The following is a 26125-nucleotide window of genomic DNA, read 5'->3' as shown; positions in this document are numbered from 1 at the left end:
ACAAACTTTTTAAAATGTTCTCCTTTATTGAAAACTTTTGAATCAATTGATGATGATTTATAAACCATTTCTGTTTGTGTCCTGCAGGCTGTTTGCTGCAGTGACAAAGTTCACTGCTGTCCCAAGGGCTATACCTGTAATGCCAAGGGAACTTGTCAACAGAGTGTCCTATCCATCCCTTGGACTGCGAAGACTCCAGCACAAGTGAGAGAGACCATGAGTAGCAAGGATGTGTCATGTGATGATGAATCCAGCTGTGCAGACGGACAGACCTGTTGCAGGTCGGCGTCAGGAGAATGGGAATGCTGCCCACTGCCAGAGGTGAGATAGAGATTGTAACCGCACCAGTATTAGCCTTGTACTGCTGGGAGGGCCAAGCACTGGATCTTACTTGCTGATGTTAGTGGTGTTTACTGATTGCTTTGGATTAAAGGACTGCCTGAAACAGAACAGTTGTTTTGGTATAAGAAACTATAGAATTTGAGAACAGTATTTAAATAAGAACATAAGAATAGCCTTACTGGGGTGCTTGTTACTCGCTCTTTGACAGTGTGGATCCAGGATCCGATACAGCTTGTACCCCAGGTGTGCCTGCTTGGGTTGCATAATGTTAAGAGATGCTCCTTGGCAGACAAAATTGGTCCGAATGGGGTTGGCAGCAGCCAAATGTTTGATAGCACAGTATTGGAAGAAGTTAGTTGCTCCACCAGAGGACGAATGGTTGATAAAATTGCGAAAACTTGCCCAGATGGAATGCTTAGCTGCTAAGCATTATGGTTATTATGAACATCAGAAGCGGACTTGGGACCGCATTTTTCATTGTATTTGATCCTATCTTTCTGTTGAGTGGGAGGGGGGGTTAGGGGGGTAGAGGTAGGGTGGTTGTTTGGGAGTCTCTTTGAAGAAACAACAATGGGACTTCCACATAGTGAGTATCTTGTTGATGCTTTTTTTGTTTTTCCTTTTATTTTATTTTATTTTATCATAAGATGGGTTGTGGGAATGGAGTGTAATGGTGAACTGTTTACTTTTTATGCTATATTGAGTGGCTGTAGGATTCTACAATGCTGTATTTGTGGTGATTATATTATTTTGTCTTTATTATAAAACTTTAATAAAACTTGAAAATATAAAAAAAGAATAGCCTTACTGGGTCAGCCCAATGGTCCATCAAGCCCAGAAGCCCGTTCTTACGGTGGCCAGTCCAGGTCACTAGTACCTGGCCAAAACCCGAGGAGTAGCAACATTCCAGCATCTCAAAGAATAACAAGATTCCAGAACCCAATGAGAGCAACATTCCAGAGCTTGGCTCTCGGAACTTTGTGACCAATGTGTAAGATAAGTTACCCCCCACCCCCCCAAAAAAAAATTCCCTTTTGAACTCCACCCTCAAATTGGTCAGGAAACTGCACAGGCCATTAAGTGCTCCATAATGCCAGTTGATTTAAGGATGGAGCTACGAATCCTAGGAGATAAATTTTGAACATGGCTTTCCCAAGTTGTCCAAAAAAAAGTTGCTTGATTTTTATCTTTAATTTCTAGTCGTATCAGAGCATGTTGCCAGCAGATACTACTGCTGTGTTTCCCTGAAAATAAGACAGTGTCTTATATTAATTTTAGGCCCAAAAAACGCACTAGGTCTTATTTTCAGAGTATGTACATGATCATCTCTCCCTTCCTCTCCTTCACCCCAATTCTTCCTCTTTCCTTTCTCTCCATCACATGTACAACTTCTATCCTCCCCTCCCTCCCATCCCTTGTGATGCAGAACCCTTGAGCGAGCACTGCCGCCACAAACACCTGCCGCGCAGCCGAATCCCCATCCACCCTCCAGTTGGAAACCCGCCGCAAGCCTTACTTACCTCCCTAAGCAGCGTCAGGCTGGCAGCACATTAAACAGCCTGCTTCGGCCTTGTCCGCTGACGAATTCAGTCTGCCGCTTTACTGATGATGTCATCAGTAATGCGGTAGTAATTCACGAGCGGACAAGGCCGAAGCAGCCTGTTTAGGGTGCTGTCAGCCTGATGCTTCTTAGGGAGGTAAGTAAGGCTCGCGGCGGTGTTCCGATGGGAGGGAGGGAAGGAAGGATGGGGATTCGGCTGCATGGCAGGTGCTGGGGGAGGGGCGGTGCTCGCTCAAAGGTTCTGCTGCACAAGGGATGGGAGGGAAGGGAAATTGCCGGCAAATTTTAGGGGTAGGGGCTTATATTAAGATCTACCCTGAAAATCCTGCTAGGGCTTATTTTTGGAATAGGTCTTATTTTCAGGGGAACACGGTACTACTATTTATCATTTCTGCAGCACTGTACATTAACATGCAATAGATGCTCCCTGTTAAGACGAGCTTAAAATCTAATTTGTCTGTATTGTCTGTGTCTTTATTGAAAACCATCACAAAAAACACTAACTATATCCCTATGGATTGTGGGAAGGATTATTTTCGTTTTTCTTACACTGCCTTATATACGTCAGCTATCTATGGGTTCTCTATTTGACTGTTTCCATTGTACTTTTTCCACTGAAAGATATTTGTACTAGATTTTGTTCTTTTTTCAAAATTTAATTAAAAAATCAAGAACAAAAAACGCTAACTCTGTATTTGTAACACCTTTACAGAAGCTCATATGTTGTAACACCTTTACAAAAGCTCATGTAAACTGCTCTGAATTGACTCCCCAGTCATTAGTAGCAGTATGGAAGCTTTCAATTAAAATAAACATAATTTAGACAGGTATACAGGACATATACAGTAACATAAGAATTGACGCTGCTGAGTCAGACCAGTGGTCCATTGTGCCCAGCATTCTGCTCACGTGGCGGCCCTCTGGTCAAAGCCAAGCATCCTGAGACCAGCCCTACCTGCGTACATTCTGGTTCAGCAGGAACTTGTCTAACTTTGTCTTGAATTCCTTTAACTTTGTCTTGAATCCCTGGAGGGTGTTTTCCCCTATGACAGACTCCAGAAGACATTTCCAGTTTTCTACCACTCTCTGGGTAAAGAAGAACTTCCTTACATTCATACGGAATCTATCCCCTTTCAATTTTAGAGAGTGTCCTCTCATTCTCCCTACCTTGGAGAGGGTGAACAACCTGTCCTTATCTACTAAGTCTATTCCCTTCAGTACCTTGAATGTTTCAATCATGTCCCCTCTCAATCTCCTCATGTCCACTGTACGGCAACTCCTCCAGCCCCTTAACCATTTTTGTTGCTCTTCTCTGGACCCTTTCGAGTAGTACCGTGTCCTTCTTCATGTACGGCGACCAGTGCTGGACGCAGTATTCCAGGTGAGGGCGCATCATGGCCCGGTACAGCGGCATGATAACCTTCTCCGATCTGTTCATGATCCCCTTCTTTATCATTCCTAGCATTCTGTTTGCCCTTTTCGCCGCTGCCACACATTGCTCGGATGGCTTCATTGACTTGTCGATCAGAACTCCCAAGTCTCTTTCCTGGGAGGTCTCTCCAAGTACCGCCCTGGACATCCTGTATTCGTGCATGAGATTTTTGTTACCGACATGCATCACTTTACACTTATCCACGTTGAACCTCATTTGCCATGTCGATGCCCATTTCTCCAGCTTGATTATGTCATGTTGCAGATCTTCGCAATCCCCCTGTGTCTTCACTACTCTGAATAACTTTGTATCGTCCACAAATTTAATCACCTCACTCGTCATACCAATGTCAAGATCGTTTATAAAGATATTGAAGAGCACAGGTCCAAGTACCGAGCCCTGTGGCACTCCACTGGTGACGCTCTTCCAGCCCATAGAGGTTGGGGAGTTTCTTGCAGAGAAAAGCAAGCCTAGATTAAAGTGACGACGGCAAGGGTTCCAAGCACACACCCTGCCAAGTTTCGGAGAGTGTGAGCACATGAGCACTCTAAAGCCGTGTGGCATACAAACAAGGACAAGTTTGAGGATAGGCAGAGCGGCGGCAGCAAAACTACACTTCTATTGCTCTGCAAATGGTTTTATACATCAGGGAATATGGGAGAAGGAAATTGAAGCTGAGGACTATAAAAAGGGGAATGTGTGAGAGAAGGCAGCTGGTAAGAGTCAATGTCGTTGCTCTTTGATGCAGGGTTGGCACAACAGGTAGAAATTTTGAAAGGGATCAATCTTCTTCTTGAATGGAACATTCCTTAGTTCCTCCTCATGAAATTTACAAAGTGGCTTGGAAATCTGCATTCTTTTCTCCATCAGTAGAAATTGGATATTCAAGCTCAAAGTGATGTGGTCTTTGGGGCCAACGGGTTTAGCAGCAGGGATTTCAGTGTCCCACCCCCAGTAAGTACTTTGATATACCCTAAGCCTCTGGACGGGTCTAATTAGGATAATAAGATAGGGTAAATTAGCTTCTTAACTGCTCATTTTCTTTCCTTGAATCCCTCCAGACCAGTCCAAACCCACTGATAGTTCTTAGCATCAGTTTCTTTTATATCTCCTGAAGCATAAAGATTTTAATTTTGGCTAGTTTATTATTCCCACTGGATCTTGAGTTTGGAGGATTTTATCCTAGTTCCTAGAATAACTTTTTGTCCTTAATTGTCTTTGCCCTTCTGCTTTGTTATGATAAATTCAACTAGCTAAGGGGTTGCACAGGGTTCTTAAGTAATAACGTCAAGTTCAAGTTCAAGTTTATTAGGATTTTATCTACCGCCTATCAAGGTTATCTAAGCGGTTTTTACAATCAGGTACTCAAGCATTTTCCCTATCTGTCCCGGTGGGCTCACAATCTATCTAACGTACCTGGGGCTATGGAGGATTAAGTGACTTGCCCAGGGTCACATGGAGCAGCGTGGGGTTTGATCCCACAACCCCAGGGTACTGAGGCTGTAGACCCAACCACTGCGCCACACGCTCCTCACAGCTCAGTAGTTCTCAGTTTCCATCTGCTGATAGGACAACACAAACCCAAGCATCTGTACTATTCTGGAGGGACTCAAGGAAAGAAAATTAGCAGGTAAAAAACTAAAAATACCCTTACCTACCTTTCCATTACCCATTCCTCTTTCTTCCCATTTTCCATAGCCGTTGCACTGAATCACTAAGCATATTATTCCTTATCCATACCTCCACAGACCTTAATGTGATATTCTCTAAGGACTATTTCCAACCCTGGACCTGCTCCTCCATGGTGTCATTGTGAACTGCATAAGATTGTGTAAAAGAGCTTCCCAAATCCAAATTAGTTCATGAAGCAATGCCAAATGTTCTTACAAAACTGAGCTTTACGCTGGCTTTGACCAGAGCTAAAAATGCCAACACTTTATTTATAGGTGGAGAGATTATGGTGAAGCTTTACTTTTATTGTTGTCATTTTACAACTTGGAATTTTACAGCTGTTTGCTTTTTTTTTAATACTGATTTACCCACAGGCTGTATGCTGCAGTGATCACATCCACTGTTGTCCTGCCAGCTATACCTGTAACGCTGAAACAGGAACATGTGAGCAGAATCCACTGTCTATCCCCTGGACAATCAAGACTCTAGCACAAGTAAGGAAGACCATGAACAGCAAGGATGTGAAGTGTGATGGTAAAACCAGCTGTGCTTATGGACAGACCTGCTGCAGGACACCATCAGGGGATTGGGGTTGCTGCCCCCTGCCAGAGGTGAGGAAAATGTCCCTCGTGTCTTTGCTTTTGAGAGAATTTGGCACATGATTTATAACTGCTGATGTTAGAACAGTTTCCTTTGTTGTTAGGGGTTTTTTTTTAAGATTTTACATAGTAATGCTAGCTGAAATACTTGAAAAAGAAAAGCACATCTAGTAATAAAGCAAGGAAGGACAAGAAGCTATATTGTACTGATGGGCTGCATAGTACTACAGCAGGAAAAAGAATCCTTGTGGAGAAATTTAGACAAAATGTTTCTAGGCATTTAAACTAGAAGGTGGGGGTGGCTTATGTATGAAGGATAATTAGAGACCACCCTCGGCAAAAGACAAGATCAAGTTTCAAGTTTATTTTTAACTTATTGAATCGCTTAATTTAATTTGCTAAGCAATTTACAAATAAAAAGAGAAAAAGGTGTACACATTAGGTTAATTATAATAGATTAGATAAGTTTGACATACTAACATACAAACTAACAGATACATAAGGGAAGAAAGGGCAGAACTACAATTGTATATATAAAAGGAAACATAAATGGTAAAAACAGCAGGTAAGGTGATTAAGATAAAAATATATATATATATATATGATTATAAGTTAAAAGCGTCTTCAAAAAGGAAGCTCTTCAGAATGCCTTTAAAAAGTTTTAGGTCATTTTCCTCTCTTATATACTGAGGTAAAGTGTTCCATAATTGTGGGGCCATTACAGAAAAAATATCAAGACAACGAGTTCCAATAACTTTTAGCGATGGAACTGTTAAAAGTTTTTGATTAGTGGACCTTAAAGAACGTGATGTACTATGTGGAATAAGTAACTTATTAATGAATTGAGGTTCGTTTGAGGACAATGTTTTAAAAACTAAAAGTAAAATTTTAAAAGTAATGCGATGAGCGACGGGAAGCCAATGTGATTCAATCAGGAGTGGTGTGACGGTCAAATTTTTTACGGTTGTGTATTAATTTGATGGCGGTATTTTGAACTATCTGTAGTCTCCTCTTTTCTTTTTGGGTAACATTTATTAGTAAAGAGTTACAATAATCAAGTTTCGAAATAATTAACGAGTGGATCAATATGTTAGTAAAGATTGCAACACAAACAATATTAACAACTCACTTCTTAGCATTGCAACGGGATGTGAAACGAAACGAAAAACTATACAAAAAAGATCACCGCTGGAAAGCGATGACCACAAATGCTCGCAGTCTAAGCAATAAAGTTCATGATCTGCAAGCCCTGATGTTAGAGGGAGACCTGGATATTGTTGCTATCACAGAGACGTGGTTCAGTGAATCCCATGGATGGGATGCAAACATACCGGGATATAATCTTTTTAGAAAGGACAGAGATGGTCAAAAAGGTGGAGGAGTAGCTCTCTTTGTAAGGATTGATATCCAAACGACTGAAATGCAAGGGACCTGGGGAAAGAAAGAAGCGATATGGATCGCTCTGAAAAGAGAAGATGGAACTTCTATCTACCTGGGTGTAGTCTCCAGACCTTAAACTCAATCGCAGCAAATTGATAAGGATCTGATTGTAGATATCTAAAAGTTTGGAAGGAAAGAGGAGGTGGTGCTGCTGTTGGGAGATTTCAACCTGCTGGATGCGGACTAGAAAGTTCCATCTGTGGAATCGGAAAGAAGTAGGGAGATTGTGGATACCTTTCAAGAGGCTCTGCTCAGACAAATGGTAACGGAGCCCATGAGGGAAAAAGCGATATTGGATCTGGTCCTCACAAATGGAGAGAGTATATCTAATATACGAGTAGGTGCTCACCTGGGAAGTAGCGATCATCAAACGGTTTGGAGGGCGGCCGCACAATACTAAAAGTCCTAGATTTCAAACGTATGGACTTTAATAAAATGGGAGAATACCTGAAGAAAGAGCTGCTAGGATGGGAGGACAAAAGAAAAGTGGAATAATAGTGGTTCAAGCTGAAAGGAGCTATAAAAATGGCTACAGAACTTTAGGTGAAGAAAATAAATAAAAACCAGAGAAAAAGGAAACCGACATGGTTTTCTAAACTAGTGACGGAGAAAATAAAGGCAAAAGAGTTGGCGTTCCTGAAATATAAAAAAACCCAAGAAGAAGAGTATAGAAAGGACTGAAAGAAGCCAAGAGGGAGATACACCTGGTGAAAGTGCAGGCGAAAGAGCAAATTGGCTAAAAAATGTAAAAAAGGGAGACAAAAATTTTTTTCAGATATATCAGTGAAAGGAGGAAGATGAAAAATGGAATTACTAAACTAAAAGATGCTGGGAACCGATATGATGAAGAAAAAGCAAACGTGTTAAACAAATACATCTGCTCTGTGTTCACGGAAGAAAAACCTGGAGAAGAACCAAGATTGTCTGGCAAAGTTACACTAGAAAATAGAGTAGATTCTGCGCCATTCACAGAGGAAAGTGTTTATGAACAACTTGAAAAATTGAAGGTGGACAAAGCGATGGGACCGGACGGGATCCATCCCAGGATACTGAGGGAGCTCAGAGAGGTTCTAGCGGGTCTTATTAAAGACTTGTTCAAGAAATCTCTGGAGACGGGAGTGGTTCCAGGGATTGGAGGAGAGTGGATGTGGTCCCTATTCATAAAAGTGGTCACAGGGATGAAGCGGGAAACTACAGGCCGGTGAGCCTCACTTTGGTTGTTGGAAAAATAATGGGAGTGTTGCTGAAAGAAAGAATAGTGAACTTCCTAGAATCCAATGGGTTACAGCAGTGGTCTCAAACTCCAGGTACTATTTTGAGGCCCTCGGTATGTTTATCATAATCACAAAAGTAAAATAAAACAGTTTCTTGATCATATATCTCTTTAGCTATAAATGACAATATTATTAAGGCTTAGCTAAAAGGAAAGATTTATAAACTATAAACAGTTTTATCTCATGCAAAATTGGCATTTCTTTAATAAGACATTAACTATTTTTTTCTGAGGCCCTCCAAGTACCTACAAATCCAAAATGTGGCCCTGCAAAGGGTTTGAGTTTGAGACCACTGGGTTACAAGATCCGAGGCAACTTGACTTTACTAAAGGTAAATCTTGTCAAACAAACCTGATTGAATTTTTTGATTGGGTGACCGGAGAACTGGATTGAGGACATATGCTAGATGTAATTTACTTAGATTTCAGCAAAGCCTTTGACACGGTTCCTCATAGGAGGCTCTTGAACAAACTTGAAGGGCTGAAGTTGGGACCCAAAGTGGAGAACTGGAGTAGAAACTGGTTGACGGACAGACACCAGAGGGTGGTAGTTAATGGAAGTCGCTTGGAGGAAGGAAAGGTGAGTAGTGGAGTCCCTCAGGGTTCGGTGCTGGGGCCGATCCTGTTCAATATGTTTGTGAGTGACATTGCTGAAGGGTTAGAAAGAAAAGTTTGCCTTTTTGCGGTTGATAACAAGATTTGTAATAGAGTAGACACCGAGAAGGGAGTGGAAAACATGAAAATGGATCTACAAAAGTTAGAGAAATGGTCTAAAATCTGGCAACTAAAATTCAATGCAAAGAAATGCAGAGTAATGAATTTGGGGATTAATAATCGGAAGGAGCCGTATATGCTGGGAGGGGAGAGGCTGATATGCACAGATGGGGAGAGGGACCTTGAGGTGATAGTGTCCGAAGATCTAAAGGTGAAAAAAACAGTGCGACAAGGCGATGACTGCTGCCAGAATGATGCTGGGCTGTATAAAGAGAGGCGTAACCAGTAGAAAAATGAAGGTGTTGATGCCCCTGTACAGGTCGTTGGTGAGGCCCCACTTGGAGGCTTAAAGCAGTCCAGAGGAGGGCGACAAAAATAATAGGAGGTTTGCGCCAAAAGACGTATGAGGAGAAACTGGAAGCCCTAAATATGTATACCTTAGAGCAGGGTAGGCAATTCCAGTCCACAAGAGCCAGAGCCAGGTCAGGTTTTCAGAATATCCACAATGAATATATATGAGATGGATTTGCATGCACTGCCTCCTTGAGATGCAAATCTATCTCATGCATATTTATTGTGGATATCCTGAAAACCTGACCTGGCTCTGGCTCTCGAGGACCGGAATTGCTTTAGAGGAAAGGAGAGACAGGGGAGATATGATTCAGACATTCAAATACTTGAAAGGTATTAACGTAGAACAAAATCTTTTCCAGAGAAAGGAAAATGGTAAAACCAGAGGACATAATTTGAGGTGGAGGGGGTGGTAGACTGAAGAGCAATATGAGGAAATTCTTCTTTACAGAGAGGGTGGTGAATGCATGGAACGCGCTCCCGAGAGAGGCGGTGGAGAGGAAAATGGTGACAGAGTTCAAAAAAGCGTGGGATGAACACAGAGGATCTAGAATCGGAAAATAATAGTAAATACTTTCTTTTGATGAACCCAGGGGTTACATCTCTTGGTGGGACTTTTTTCCTTCGATACCCTTGTAAATGTGTAATACAATACCATATGAAGAAATATGTATTCTTTGAACCATTCCAGTTGACAGCCTTTTTGGCAGGAACTCGGCTGGATGAAGGAAAATTAAAATCAAAGTGAAGTGCATTTGAATAATGATATCCTTTCTCAGCCAGGGGATCTTGTTTTCCTAATATTTGAATTGATAGTTGTTAGCAGTTGTCAGCATTTGTTAATATGTCCGCCTTATCCTTCTTGGATCTAATGTTGAGGACTTGAGCTGAATTTAAGCTAAATATTTATTTTATTTTATTTGATTATTATGTATTTTACCTTTGAGTATTGTTTTCTTGCTTTTCTTCAACTTTCTGTACAAGTGGATACTTGATTTATAACATGTAAAAATTTGATAAATAAATAATAAATAAAAAAAAGAAAATAATAGTAAATATTGAAGAACTAAGGCCAGTACTGGGCAGACTTGCACGGTCTGTGTCTGTATATGGCCATTTGGGGGAGGGAGGGCTTCAGTGGCTGGGAGGGTGTAGATGGACTGGAGTGAGCTTTGATGGAGATTTCAGTAGTTGGAACCTAAGAACAATACTGGGCATAGCTTTAGATTCTTGCCCAGAAATAGCTAAGGAGAAGTAAGAAAAAAAAAAATCCCCAACAAATTTTTAGATTGTATCAAGTTGGGCAGACTAGATGGACCATTCTGGTCTTTATCTGCCGTCATCTACTATGTTACTAAAGTAATCTAAATTCAAGCAAGGAAAAATATGCAGCAGTCCACAAGAAAAGGAAAAACAATTCCTGAAGCTGGGGTTAATTAAAGCAAATATAATTAAATAGATAAGAGAAGCAAAACATTGCAAGCAAACTACTTTGTTATACCACTAGGCATAGGTGATTTGATCTTTTTTGCGTTCAAAAACATCTTGAACTGATCTTGGTCAAAAAATATATATATGTAAAATAAGTCACAAGCTAGTCTCTTGTATTCAATAACAGCTGGGCATGTCTGGTTGTATTGTTTCTGCCTTTTCATTAGATATACAGGAAGGAGGTCCTCCTTCATTTGATATTTGCTCGCTGTGTATTTGCTATATTCTAATGATTATTGTTGTATGGCATGTTTGGTCAATAAAATTATTTGAACATATGTAAAATAAGTCAGAAAACATTTACAATGAAATCTTAACATAAATTTAACTCCCAAGTGCCTCATTTTGAAGCAACCTCTTTCTACATTCTTGTAGTTGGTTAGATCAGGAAATAGTCATACTTTTTTGACCCTTGAATAGTTTTTATCTGTGACGGAACTTCCTGTAGGCAGTCAGCCAGTACCTCTCCTTCTCCCCAGTGTGCCACGGCACACCTGAAATCTCAGGAGGCACACTGTTTGCGATACACTGCTCTTTGAGTTTTTGCCAGGGACTAGGGACCTGGATTGGCCACCGGAAGAACGGGCTACTGGGCTTGGGCTATTCTTATGTTCTTAGATTATATCAACAGCATGGTGGTTCAGAGGTACAGTTACTGGTGATATAGGTGGGATTTACAGCGTGGTGGTGGGGTTCTCCAGTTGGGTTTTCTTTCATCTGTATGAATTATTTGGACATAATGAGCAGGATGGGGAAGAATGTGATTTTTTTTTTTTTTGGGGGGGGGCTATCTCCTGACCATCATTTGTTTGAGTTTCTTTAAGAGAATATCTTTCAGACTTTGCTTACTGATTTGGATGTTCCTTATACCACTAATTCATTGTATCATGCCATATGTTAAAGGGTTGTGAGGGGAGGGGATAGAATGGGGATAGCTGAGGAGCGGATACGCTGTAAGGCTAGTCTCAGTTAGGACCCTGGTCTTTGACCAAAAGGGCCGCCGTGTGAGCGGACTGCTGGGCGCGATGGACCACTGGTCTGACCCAGCAGCGGCATCTCTTATGTTCTTATAAGGGAGAATGTTTAGAATGGAAATGTTAGAGAATTCATGCATATTTGAGACCATTTGTTTGATTATGTGTTTATTGAAGTTTCACTAAAATAGATTTAACATAAAACTGTGCTTTATATATACAGGCTGTGTGCTGCAGTGACCACGTCCACTGCTGTCCCAAGAGCTACACCTGTAACACTGCAACAGGAACTTGCGAGCAGAGCACTGTGTCCATCTCCTGGGCAACCAAGATCCCACCACAAAGAAAAGACATCGTGAATGATAGGGATGTGAAGTGCGATGATGAAGCTAGCTGCGAAGATGGGCAGACCTGCTGCAGGGCAACATCGGGGGAGTGGGCTTGCTGTCCCTTGCCACAGGTGAGTGTCTGCCATACCCAGGGAGGATACGTTTTTACGATACCAAATCTACATATAGAGTGTTAACTTGTCTGCTCTAGCGTACCAAGGGCAGAGTGGTGTGCCCCGGGTGCATGGAATGGTTGCAGGCCCCCACCCCCTCCGATGTCTATTTCCTGTTTCGGGTCAGCGGACCAGCAGAGCCATGCGCATGTGGACCTTGGCCACACGACCGCTCCATGCACCTCCTTCCCCCTTCCCTGTGGTCTGGAGGAGGGGGTGTTCCACCTCAAGTAGCCGCCAATCCAGGTACACCACTGCTTGTCTTTATGAGATTGTTGGAGGAAAATCTTGGCTCATCGGCTTTTTTATAATTTTGGTCGTTCACACTGCGTTTCTGAGACTACTGGGGGATATAACTAATTTCTACATTTTTTTTTAATTTTTAAAACATTCTTAGCCTATATTGGAGAATATTGGTCATATGTGTAGTAATGCCATAATAACATATGTGGTAAGTTATCTTTGTACTTGAGACCTGTTTGTGAATGAGAATACTTGTTGTTACCTCCTGTATTCATTTATCCAACTCTCTTCTTCTTTTTTTAATAGGCTGTGTGCTGCAGTGACCATGTCCACTGCTGTCCTACAGGTTACACCTGTAATATATCGAGCGGATCTTGTGACAAGAGTTCACTGTCAATCCTCTGGGTCAGTAGGATCGAAGTAGAAGAGACCGAACAGAGCACAGATGTGAAATGCGATGATACAGCCAGCTGTGAAGATGGGCAGACCTGTTGCAGGGCCCAGTCAGGGGACTGGTCCTGCTGTCAGCTACCCAACGTAAGTATACATAACATAAGAATAGCCTTACTGGGCCAGACCAATGGTCCATCAAGCCCAGTGGCCAATCCAGTCATTAGTACCTGGCCAAAACCCAAGGAGTAGCAAAATTCCAGAAGATTCCGAAACCCCCAATAGTAGTAACATTCCATGCCACCAATCCAGGGCAAGCATAGGCTTCCCCCATGTCTTTCTCAATTACAGACTATGGACTTTTCCTCCAGGAATTTGTCCAAACCTTTCTTAAAACCAGCTAAGCTATCCACTCTTACCACAACCTTGGCAATGCATTCCAGAGTTTAACTAGTCTCTGAGTGAAAAAATATTTCCTCCTATTGGATTTAAATGTATTTCCCTGCAATTTCATAGAGGTTCCCCATGTCTTTGTAATTGTTGTATACTAAGTCTGGACTTCCCCTTGACCTTTGAGTGTTGAAGCAACTCCACTTTTTATCACTGATCAAAGTGTTTGTATAAAGCTGAAAAATATGGTAATACTAAGTAGCGTGGATTATTGCAATTCTCTTTATTTGGGAGTTACTAAAGTGAAGATGAGAATACTGCAGATGTTAATTAACTCTGCAGCAAGATTGATTCTAGGGTTTCAAGAATGACTCATACAACCCCAGTGTTGAAACAATTGCATTGGTTACCTATGCAACAGAGAGTACAGTTTAAGATTTTCTCAGTCATACAACAAACCTTATATCAAGCTTCCCCAAGGGCACTAAAGGCGTTTTTTGAAATCTATCGACCCAGAAAATGTTTGAGATCTGGAAATGTCCAACAGGACAGAGAACCCACGGGCATAAAACAGTAGAAAAGGAAGTGGGAATGGACAATGAACACTCCACTGAAAATCACTGATGTAAAACCAACTTGTTTATTTCATAAAAGGACACAAGCAGAAGCTGTGGACCCGACACAGCATTGTGTTTCGGCGTCCGAGGAACATCTGCATCAGGGGTCACTGTGGCGTATATGTTCACAGATGACAGGTCTGGGATAAAACAAAGCTCAGTCCAACTAACATGCCAGAGTAACCAAAATCACTGAAAAGCATGTTAGTTGGACCGAGTGACCCCTGACGCAGGCGTTCCTCAGACACCAAAACACAGCGTTGTGTCGGGTCCACAGCTTCTGCTTGTATCCTTTTATGAAATAAACAAGTTGGTTTTACATCAGTGATCTTCAGTGGAGTGCTCATTGTCCGTTCCCACTTCCTTTTCTACTGAGATCTGAAAATAGCATGACGTTGAATTTGGAGGGTAAGATGTTAGTCTCTCATGTTAAGATTGGGGCAAAAATGCTGTCGTTAGCAGGGGCCAAGCTTTGGAATGCGCTGCCTGGCATTCTGCACTTTTGTGACGGGAGACTGAACTTTAAGAAAATGTTGAAAACACAGTTATTTGCTAACGCCTTCCTGTGCTAATGCTATTTGCTGCTGAAGCCTTACTGTACTGTAAATATTTTTATGGGATTTGTCTTTCTATCTTGGATGAATTTGAAAAAAAGGTTTTAATAATGCGACTGTTAATGTTTTATTGTGTTTGTTCTGTTGAAACGTGTTGTGTAATTTTCTAAACCGCATAGTATTTATGCGGTATATAACTTTTTAAATAAATAAGGAAGGTGGAGGAGGGAAGTGGACGTATAGAATCTCTCCTCATTACTACTTCATTCATTCGCCTGCTAAAGAGGCGCTGTAATGATAATGGGCATACCGTCAGAATTGGATTCTGTCTTTTCATTTGAGGCAGGTATGTAAAGGGTTGTGTATTATAATGCGGCGCTGAGTTGTCTTGCGCTCAGTTGTCCCGCTCGTGCACATTTCGGAAAAGAATTAGCGCTCGATTGTCTTGCGCTCAAATGTCTCGCGCTCGGTTGTCTTTGCGCTCACTTGTCTTCCGCTCAGTTGTCTTGCGCTCAGTTGTCCCGCTCGTGCACATTTCGGAAAAGAATTAGCGCTCGATTGTCTTGCGCTCAAATGTCTCGCGCTCGGTTGTCTTTGCGCTCACTTGTCTTCCGCTCATTTGTCTTGCGCTGAGTTGTCTTGCGCTCAGTTGTCCCGCTCGTGCACATTTCGGAAAAGAATTAGCGCTCGATTGTCTTGCGCTCAAATGTCTCGCGCTCGGTTGTCTGTGCGCTCACTTGTTTTAACGCTCACTTGTCTTCCGCTCATTTGTCTTGCGCTCAGTTGTCTCGCGCTCGGTTGTCTGCGTGATTATGTCCGTGCACGATTGTCTTGCGCGCAATTGTCTATGAACCTTTTTTAATGCTCTTAGCTTTTCCTTTCCCCTTTTTTGGGGAACTTTTGAGAGCGGCTAGAACGTAAGACTTTAAGTGGAGAGAATCGTTTCAAGTTTCAAGTTTTATTTCACATTTGATGAATCGCCTATTTCGTAATTCTAGGCGATGTACATAATAATATCATATAGAAACTTTAACCTAAATACAATAAAATCAATTATGACTCACATGAAAGATAGGGAAGGAGGGTAAAGTTACAATAGGGTCGAAGAAAAAAAACAAAAAACCAGGGAAGAACGAAAGGTAGGGTAAAAATTTTCAAAGCTTTTCTTGCATATTTGTTTGAGTCAAATAAAAATTTGTTAGAGGCGTCTCTTAGTTAAGTTATAGATCGAAGGCGACCTTAAATAAATGAGATTTTAAAAGCTTTTTGCTATTGTACTACTGATTCTTTCCTTAGGTTCTTTACCAGATCAGTCCACAACCAGCAGGTGGAAACTGACTAAAACTCGTGGGCTCTGCCCTATGAGGGCACCGTGTAGGCTTAGGTCTTCAGTAGAGAATGGCACGGGGACAAAATTTGACCCCCATCTCCACAATCTCTGTTCCCTTCCCTATGATCTCGCCTGCACAAGCCTCGAACAGTTATGATTTTATATTTAAATCATTTTATTAAAGTTTAAAAAGAAACAATATTCTGTACAACTGTCATTTTTATAAATCACAAATGATACAAATCGAGGATCAACAAAAACCCTTCCCCCTCACAAATATCCCATCCATTAACAAGAAAACCGAACAAGCCAAATTATTACAGAATACTACATAGAAAATTCATGCTAACAGAACACAAATGCCAAATACCTAATAGTTGAACAAAAATGATAAACGTAAATTAAACCAAAATCCCAAGATGCCACTCCTTGCACATAGTATGACACCAAAGAAACAAAGATGCATTTTCTCCTGTACTGTGCAAAATATAAAGATCACACATGGCAGGAATGGTGTTAGGGGATGGAGTTCAACTAGGGTAACCGCTTGCCCTAAGCATGGGCTTTGGGGTCCCCTCCCAGATTTCTGCCCCGGCTATGTCTGCCACCACCTCTCACAGGATATACATGCCAAATTGACATATTCCAATCACAAAATAGAAAATAGAATTACTTTTCTACTTTTTGTTGTTTGTTCATTTTATTTTTTTTTCAAATCATGTTGGTCCCAGGCTTTGGGGGGTTTTCCCCTCTGTCTTAACTCACTCGCCAAGGTCTCCCGCCCATTTGACATTTCTTCTTTCTTTATGCTCACCATCCATTTTCCATCTCTGCATACCTATCTTTCCCTATGTTCAGCATCTCCTCACATTCTTCATCACCACTCTTCTGTCCCTATTCCCTTCTTCCAGCATCTCCCTTCTTTGCTTCTGTTCTCCTCCATGTCTAACTTCTTCCCTCTATGTTCATATACCCTACTACTACTGTTATTATTTCTATAGTGCTACCAGAAGTACGCAGCGCTATATAGAGTCACAAAGAAGACAGTCCTTGCTCAAAAGTGCTTACAATGTAAACAGACAAGACAGACAAACAGGATGCCATTAAGGGGTTGGTGGGCAGTAGGAATATAGATTGAAGGCTATATCAAAAATGTGGGTCTTCAATCTGCTTTTAAATAAGGGAAAGGACTTGTCGGACAAACTCGGGTAATTTATTCCAGGCATAGGGGGCAGCTAGATAATAGGAACGGAGTGTGGCGTCAACTGTGGAGAAGGGTACAGCTAAGAACAGCTTATCTGAGGAACAGAATTCTCTGGGAGGTGTATAAGGAGAGAGAAGAGATATTGAATACCCCTTTTGGGTCTGGCATTCCACTCTGTCCATATACCATCTCCATGTAGCATCGCCCTTTGTGTCTCTGTTCCTATGCTCCCATCCATGCCCATTATCTCCCCTCTGTTTTTGTATACCTCCCCGTGTTCAGCTTCGCCCCTCTCTTCCCCACACCTGTGTCTCTTCCCTCCCTCTGTTGTATGTTCAGTATTTCATTCTCTTTTTCTTCATCTTTTTGGTTCACTATCTCTTTCCCTCCTCTCCCCTTCCCTCCCATTGCAGTTCCAACACCTTTATCCTTTCTTTCCGGTCCTCCCATGGGTCCATCACCTCTCTTCCCTCCAGCTCATGTTCCCTCCTTTACCCATGGGTTCAGTGCCTCTCTCCCTTCCCTTCTGCCAGCTCCAGTACCCCCATGAGACCAGAAGCTCTCTCCCTGGTTCTGGCTCCAGCACTCCCTCCCCCCCATACCTCTAGCATCTTCTCTCACCTCCCTCCAGCTTCAGACCTTTGCTCAAGAGTACACCCATGGCACACAGCTCAAGTTGCAACCAAAGGGAGAGAAAAGCGCAGCAGTGATCCATTTAAGCCCCTGGGGCTGGGTGCCCCCCAATGGCTTGCTACTTCTACCTTCTTTTTAGGTTCACAGCAGCTAGATAGAGAGCATAAGCTGAGCCTGGCTTGTATTTTCACCAAGCAGCACCACTACTAACACTTTAACCTCCCCCATCCTGCAGGTCCAGCACCTTGTTTTCCTCTCCCGCATTCCACCACAGTATCTGTATCTTATTCAGCTTCAAGGATCCCCATGTAGACCTGCTTCAGGGCCTTCCCTGTGCCAAGGCCAGCCTTCTGATGAAACTTCCTGTTTGACAAAAACAGGAAGTTGCATCAGAAGACAGAACCTAGCAGAAGGAAGGCCCCAGAGCAGGAATGCATGTGAATCCTTGAAGCTGAATAAGGTGCAGATATCACAGGCGAAGGGGAGAGAGGAACATATAGAGATGCACATGCTGTACCCATAGGTGTCGTAACCGTATCTGGGTTGTTGTTTATTTACCGTGGTAGCAAAATCTTTAACCGTTCCCACAGAGTAGTAAAACATTTTGCTCCCATACCCATAGTAAAAAGTGGTAATTTTTTTTTCCCTTTTACTGCAGGTCCCCACCCCATGTCATTATTTTATTTAGTATTTCAAATGAAAAACAATGGAGATTGAGCATTTCATTTTCAAGTGTATTTTGAAATTGATAATGTATAGTTAGCCTAATAAGCTTTAACGTTCAAAAAATTGGTTATCGAAAACAACTTTTTAAAAGTTTAAGGTTTCTTGACATGCTTTCAGTGCAAAGCAAATAGAAAATGCCTAATTAGAGCCCCAATACTAATAAAATCTTTGGGCAGGTGTCTGGACTGGTTCATACTAGAACAGTCCAGGAAATGTGGAATCTAGCAAAGCAATCCTTAAGAAGGGTTGGGTTTTGATACTCCTACTTTGAACAACTTCAGCTTCCAAAGTACTTTTCTCTTCCATCCCAATATTGAACCTATAGTGCTTTGCAAATATATGAAATGATGATTACACAGATTTGCAGATATCAGCATGGATCTCATCCCAAGAGGCTGCCACCCCTATGGTGGAATGCGTGTTTAATCCTTGATGGCTGCTCTTTCTTTCTTAAGAATACAGGCCAATAAAATTATTTTTAATAGGTCTGCACATTTAATGCATTTTTAACATGATTAGCATGTTAAAATTTTAATGTGTGTTAATAATGTGCTGCCTGCTCTTTGCTCCATTACCTTTCTTTCTCCTTCCTCACTTTTCTCTTTTCCCAGACTCTTCCTACTTCCGGCATATTTTTTTCTCCTACCACTGTCATTTTTTGCAGGCTCTCCTGCTGCCCCCCACATTCTCTGCTATCTTGTCCTCCCTCCCCTTCCTTTCCTTTTCCCCTTGTGACCCTTCAAACTTCACTGTGCAGATGGTAGTGCTAAAACCATGCTGCTTCTGTGTAGCTGGAGCTGTCCCTCTGTAGTATCCTGCCTACAGGAAACAGAAAGTTTCATCAAAGGAGACAAAACTTTCTGTTTCCTTTGGGCAGAACATTACAGAGGGATGGGCTACAGCGAAGCAGCATGTGTTTAGCGCTGCTGTCTGTACAGATAAGATCAAAGGGTTGCCAAGGGGAGGGGAAGGAGATGCTGGAAACCACAGAGGCAGCATAAGAACATAAGAAGTTGCCTCCGCAGGAGAGAAAATGCTGCTGGAGCATTGTGGGGAAGGGTATAAGAGCGAAAATGCTGGAGTGTTCGGGGAGGAAGACACAGCAAGGTAAAAAATGCTGAGAGAACGGGAGAAGGCTTCAACGGAAGCATCCTGTCTCCATTGGGGTTGTATGTGGAAGTGAGATGGTGCCCAAAGAAGGGAACGGAAGAAAGATGGAAGAGTTGGCACCAATGGAGAGGAAGGGAAAGGGGTGCAGCAGAGAGAAAAATATGGAGTGGAGTTGTATATGGAAGTGAGATGATGCCAATGGAGGGGAGGGAAAGAGAAGAGATGAGATGGTGTCTGTGGAGGGGAGGGAAAGAGAAAAGGAAGGAGATGGTTGCCATGGATGGAAGGGGAAGGGAAAAGATGAAAACAAGACAGGAGAACGGTAAATGGAAAAAGTTTAATGTGAAAGATGTTTATAGGGCAAGAAATGAAGAAGAGAGGAGAGAAAAAAATTGTGAGTAGACAGGAGGCCCTGAAAACAGAGTTCAAAGCACAGACAGAGGGAAAGCAGAACCAGTCAGAGAACAAGATTAGAAAAAAATCAACATACAACTATGGTAAGAAAAATGATTTTATTTTACATCTGCTGTTTATTTTGTGAGGGGGCACTTTATGCTATTAATTGTTCAGTTAAAATGCAGTCCTACTTTATAAACTGCCAGACAATAGTAGCCTTAGAAGCTGATGTGTCCTGTTTGCTGATACAAGGAAGGACAATCTACCCACAATCTTTAATCTCTGTCTCTTATCTGCTGGTTAATGACCAAAGCCCACATGTTCTGGAATGATCTAGTAAGAAAATGTTAATAGATAATACCTATTTTTCTTCAGACTTTGTTCCTCCAATGTGAATGGATATCATCCCCTCATACACGAGGCTTGCTGACTGCATGAACTCTGTTGGAAACTTTCCCTGAGCGTGTCCTTAAATGTTCTCTCGCATGTTTCAGGCTCTGTGCTGTGAAGATCACTTGCACTGCTGTCCCAGCGGCTACACCTGCAATCTGGCAGCACAGACATGTGACAAGCAGACCCTGAGGCTCCCTTGGAAGCTGGATCATTCTGTCCTGTTGCTGCCGCCTGCAGAAGCCACCGAGTGTGATGTGAAATGTGACAACTTGCACTACTGCCAGGACGGTCAGACCTGCTGCAAGGCCACTACTGCTGGGGGCTGGGCCTGCTGTCCCTATGACCAGGTGAGTCTAATAGTTTGCCTGCTATAGTCCATCTTTTTACATTTCATTAGGGATTTCGATTCCGCCATTACCTTGCGGTTCAAGGCGGATTACAAATGGATTGCCAGGACATTAGAAGTATTTAGGGAGTAGTTAGTACATTTCTTTGAGTTGCTAAGGATTACATTTGAATTGTCCTGGAATAGTTGCAGGTGATGCTTGGGATATTTCCGATTGAGTTAGTTCAGTTTTATGTGTTTTTTTGAACAGAAGGGTTTTTATTTCTTTTTTGAAGGTTTTGTAGTCTGTGGTCGAGGTCCCTTCCTACCCTTTACACTTCCATTAATGCTATTAAGTGGAAAATGATATAGCAGCATAAACATTGCAGAGAAAGGCGCCCCTCCCTGTGGTCTGGAGAAGAGGGTGTTTGGGCAGAAGTTTTATATGAGCAGCAAAAGTGTGATGGCACACGAGAGCTGCTAGAGGGGCATCCACTTGATACCTTGGCTTGCTGCCTGATAACTGACTGGCAAGCTGGGAAAATAACTGGAAAGTCTGCCTGACTTTAGGCCTTTCGTTAGCTGGAAATATTTCCCCAGTTATCTGTTTTACGAAATGGAGGACGCCATGTTCAGTAATCCGTTGATACTGGAAAAAGGTCCTGAAAAATGGATGCCACTCGGCAGGAAGGGAAGAGACTTAAATTCTACATTTTTTTGACTCTTATATGCACAGGGTTGGCGTTATAGGGGTGCAGCCAGATGTTCTGGACTCCAGTGCCAAAGAGAGTCCAAGCCTGTCCACAGCTGAAGGTGGGCTCTGGGAGCCCCATCTGAATTTCTACCCTGACCTCTATTATATTTAACTCTGGCCCTGTCTATACATCTGTCAAAAGTAAGAGATCCGAGAGTGTGGCATAGTGGTTAAAGCTACAGCCTCGGCACCCTGAGGTTGGGAGTTCAAACCCCCCTAGCACCGCAAAGACAACTCTTACCCGATTGGGCACCAGCACCAATGCACAGGATGTGCCAGTGCCAGTGCCCGAAGATCCTCCCTCGTTGGGTTGGGCTGGGCCCAGCTCGGAGAGAGCGAGACCAGAAGGCTTTGAGCATGCGCAAATGCTCAAAGCCTAGTCCAGCCCAGCACAGGAAGAAGGAGGATCTCTCGCACCGCCCAGCCCAGCCCAACGAGGGAGGATCTTCTGGCACTGGCACATCCTGTGCATTGGTGCTGGTGCCCAATCGGGTAAGAGTTGTCTTTGCGGTGCTGGGGGGGATGTAGGATCGCGGGGGAGGGGGGTGATGCGAGCGGGGGGGGGAGGATGCCGGTTCGGAGTAGGCGGGAGGAGGTTTTAGCATGCGCGGTATACGCGTGTGCGCGCTATATTAAAATTTTATTACATAAATTTCTGTTCCCCGCACACTATACCCGTGTGCGCGTTTTACACGGGTGCGCGGTATATGAGTGAAAATACGGTAATCCCCCCATTGCCCCAGGTATATTAGATAGATTGTGAACCCGCTGGGACAGACAGGGAAAAATGCTTGAGTACCTGAATAAATTAATGTAAACCGTTCTGAACTCCTCTGAGAGAACAGTATAGAAAATGGAATAAATAATGTGAAAAGTTTCAGCCTCTGATCACCAGAGCTGGCATTGTGACCTCATAATGCCTCATTCCACCAATAAGAGCCAACCTCATCAGTGATGTCATAATGGCTTGATTGTCCTATACTTGGCTCACTTTTGCTACATTTTGATTTCTAGAGTGGCGCAGTGGTTAAAGCTACAGACTTAGCACCCTGACGTTGTGGGTTCAAACCCCCACTGCTCCTTGTGATCCTAGGCCAATCACTTAATCCCCCTGTTGCCCCAGGTACATTAGACAGAGTGTGATCCCACTGGGACAGACAGGGAAAAATACTTGAGTACCTGAATAAATTCATGGAAACCGTTCTGAGCTCCCCTGGGAGAACAGTATAGAAAATTGAATAAATAAATTGAACTAGTCATGCTACAGAGTCCCATCTGAATCGAGCCTGGGACCCAAATTCTTAGCAGCAGCAGGAGAATGTGATCGGCCCCTGTGTGTATATTCCTTGTAACAATGTTCCTGCTTCCTTCCCAGGGTGTTTGTTGTGAAGACATGCGTCACTGCTGTCCTGCTGGTCACAAGTGCAGCTTTACTGGACAACGATGTGTTAGAAGCAAAGATTTACGCTGGGATGAAAACTTTGCTTTAAAGCAGCAGAGAGACTTGTTGTGAAGTACGGGGTGTCCAGGGTCCACCCCGATCGGCCTACCCTGGAGATGCTTGGTGTTAAGCCCCGAGAAGGACAATGGCACACTTTATATGAAGTCCCAGGTTTAATGAGAGGTGACTTTTCCCCCCCCCCCCTCCCTGCTTCATTCTGCTGACCACTCTTCCCTCCTGACTCTTGGTCTTTTATGATTCCATAAGTTACACAGTAATCAGCAAAACAGAGGACACTGATCTGTATTTTTGAATTCATATGTTTGCATAGAGGGCTCCTGTCATGCGGGCAGGGGCATATCATTTCTTTGGGATTCCGTGTCCTTTTGTAAACACATCACTCCATCCCCCTTCAACTTTTAATACTACAGCATTTTGTGTCCAGTAATGGTGTCAAATCACATGCTAACTGTGCAAAGCATGCTTCTTCCTCTACTAGCCCTCCTGCCTTCAAACTTTCAGTTCTCTTTAAGAAAAATAAATAAATAAATATTCAGGGTTTAGCTGATGCCATTATGTGCCTCAACAGCTGAGTGCCAATTATGAATCTTGTGTTATCGCTACTTCCCCATCTGAGCCGTTGTCCTCCCTAGCTCGCCCGCCCCCCTTTCAAGCTGGGATCTGCAGCTCTGATATGTGCCGGGGCAGGGGGGGTCCATTCCCTGCACTCCCATGGCTGACCTGGAGTGCAGGAAAGGAACCTTTCCCCAACCAGCCGGTTCTAGTGCCCTTGTTCTGCGACTTTCCTTTGTAACGCCCTGCTCTGGAGGTTGCCTGCTTTTTGAAATATAACTAAGATATTTGCGTTGGATCTGTCACCTTCCTGCAGAGAAGCAGTTACTAGAAGCTGTCCTTGTAAAGCAGCATACTCTCGGCCACAGTTGATTTTATATACCAGATACTGAATTTGTATTCCATTTTGTCTTTGGTTAATTGGATATTTACCAGGAAAAGTATTGTTTTGTGAAGGTTTGATTTTATGATATGATCTATCACCATTTTAATTTGGTATTGCTGCTGCCTTTGGATTAAAAAAAAAAAAAAAAAAAGCTACTCTTTTGTCTTAAGCCAATTTCTTATAAGAAAAGGCAATATTAAAAAATTGGAATAGGTTTAAAAATTCTGGCTTAGTTTACAGTTGGAATGACTGTGACAGGGTGGGGGTATATAGACAAGGACAAGGCCATTCACTGCCCCGTGGAGCGGTGAATGGTCTTGTCTCCGCAGTGAAGGGATCGTGTGGTCCAAGATCCCCCTCCCACCCAATCGCCGCATTCCTCCCTCCCTTCTCCCTCAACTTATGTGCGGAATTTAATTGTTCTCCCAGTGGCACGCTTTCAACAAGTTGTGCGCGGCTGCTTCTGTTGAATCTTCTCCTCAGACACAACCGGAAACAGGAAGTTGCGTCAGAAGATTCAACTGAAGCAGCCACGCGCGTGACTTGTTGAAAGTGTGCCACTGGGAGAACAATTAAATTCTGCATATAAGGCGAGGGAGATGGTGGAACGCGGTGATTGGACAGAGGGGGCTGCTGGACCGCACGATCCATGAAAGGGAAAGAGATGCTGGTCTAAGTAGATGAAGACACAGCAAGAAAGAGAAAGGGAGGACAGGCAGGTGAGCCAGATGCTGGAAGCGGAGGGAGAAAGAGGGAAAGAAGCTAGATGGGGGTTGGAGAGGAGAGAGACACATTGGTGTGGAAGAGGAAGAGAGGGGAAATCTGGATTAGGAAGGTAACAGAAATGGAGGGGAAATTATGTGCATGGGGGCCTAAGGACAGAGACATAAAGGGGAGATACATGGGGATGGTATATGTACATGGGGGCAATGCCGGATACAGGAGGGAGTATACAGATACAGAGGGGAGATATTAGAAATGGGGAAAATAGGAACACAGAAGGGAGATGGTTTGTGCAGATGGGATCAGATGGTTGGCGGGGACGGGGACTGAGTTCGCAGGGATGAACTCGCGGGGACAGGACAGGGACAAATTTTTTCCCCCGTGTCATTCTCTAGTCTGACATACAGCGGTGTAGTGCGGAGGGGAGCGGTCCGCCCCAGGTGCCATGTTGGTGGGGGCATGGCACCCTTCCTCTTCCGCCCCTGCCTCTTCCCATGCCTACCCTCGTCACGCGCACGCCCCCCCCTTCTCTTCCCCTGTACCTCTAGTTCACTGCCGCAACAACTTTAACGTGATCCTCGCGACCGCATCATCTTTCCCGCTGACGTCACTTCCGGGTGCCGCGCTTATGAAGTGACGTCAGCGGGAGAGATGACGGGGTCGTGAGGAGCACGCTGAATTTCTTGTTGCTCACGGCAGAGAAAGGGAAGGGGTGTGTGTTTTGGGGGAGGGGGCACTTCTTACCCTTGTTACGCCACTGCTGACATGATTTACATCCTCGAACTAGTTCCTGGCTTTGTTTTGTTTTCAGGGCAGGGTAATTCAGTGCTGGTTTTACTATCTCTCACCTGCAAATCCAGTTTTTCTTTGATAACTTCAAGTCCTTGCAAGCAGCTGGGCATAAAACTAGGACTTGATTTGGTGCAAATGCAGTAAGCAGAGCTTGGGCCCCTTCTCTGTGCTATTGCATTGCTATACTGCATCTGGGTTCTGTTTCTTTTTAGGGGCCGTTTGTAGTATGGTTCTGATTTCTGATTTCCTGTTAAATTTTGCAGTCTGCTTTTTTTGAGTTGAACTTAAGTTGATCAAATAAATTAATAAAGAGACTTTCTATAAATATTGTACACCAAATTGCTGTAGTGGATTGTAAAGGGAAATAACGGTGACGGGACTAAATCGCGCGAGACAACGGCGCGCCGACAACTGAGCGCAAGGTTGACGGCGCGCCGAAGAAAAGCACTATTTTAAAGGGTTCGGACGGGGGGTGTTGGTGGGGAACCCCCCTATTTTACTTAACAGACATCGCGCTGGCGTTGTGGGGGGCTTGGAACCCCCCACATTATACTTAAAACTGAACTTTTTCCCTAAAAAACAGGCAAAAAGTTCGGTTTAAAGTATAATGAGGGGGGTTACAAACCCCCAAACCCGAAATAACTCCCCCAATCTCTGATACTAAAGGGGGGTTGATATGGTGACATCTGCTGGTTGTATGAAGGTAGAGGCAGAGAATTTTTGACTATAGATTTTATGTTACTTTGAGAAATGCTCTGATGCCTACCTTGGAAGTTGTTTGGGTTTCTTCTCAGCT

The 26125-nt window shown here is 43.3% G+C and overlaps 1 protein-coding gene across 3 annotated transcripts in view; it reads left to right on the top strand.

Moving 5' to 3' along the window:
* Nucleotides 1–25661, top strand: part of GRN (granulin precursor) — a 76764-nt gene extending 51103 nt beyond the window's left edge. For all 3 annotated transcript variants that reach the window (XM_033918678.1, XM_033918679.1, XM_033918681.1), the window contains exons 10-15: nucleotides 88–321; nucleotides 5381–5617; nucleotides 12072–12308; nucleotides 12900–13130; nucleotides 20438–20683; nucleotides 22791–25661. In XM_033918678.1, coding sequence (XP_033774569.1) covers nucleotides 88–321; nucleotides 5381–5617; nucleotides 12072–12308; nucleotides 12900–13130; nucleotides 20438–20683; nucleotides 22791–22928 — 1323 coding nt within the window. In that variant the 3' untranslated portion in view covers nucleotides 22929–25661. The remainder of the gene's footprint in view (nucleotides 1–87; nucleotides 322–5380; nucleotides 5618–12071; nucleotides 12309–12899; nucleotides 13131–20437; nucleotides 20684–22790) is intronic.
* Nucleotides 25662–26125: the final 464 nt, after the last annotated feature.

The sequence above is a fragment of the Geotrypetes seraphini genome, chromosome 13 (assembly GCF_902459505.1).
Source record: "Geotrypetes seraphini chromosome 13, aGeoSer1.1, whole genome shotgun sequence".
Classification (NCBI taxonomy): Eukaryota; Metazoa; Chordata; class Amphibia; order Gymnophiona; family Dermophiidae; genus Geotrypetes; species Geotrypetes seraphini.
The sequence above is the reverse complement of the archived record's forward strand: the minus strand, read 5'-3'. Positions and strand labels throughout refer to the sequence as shown.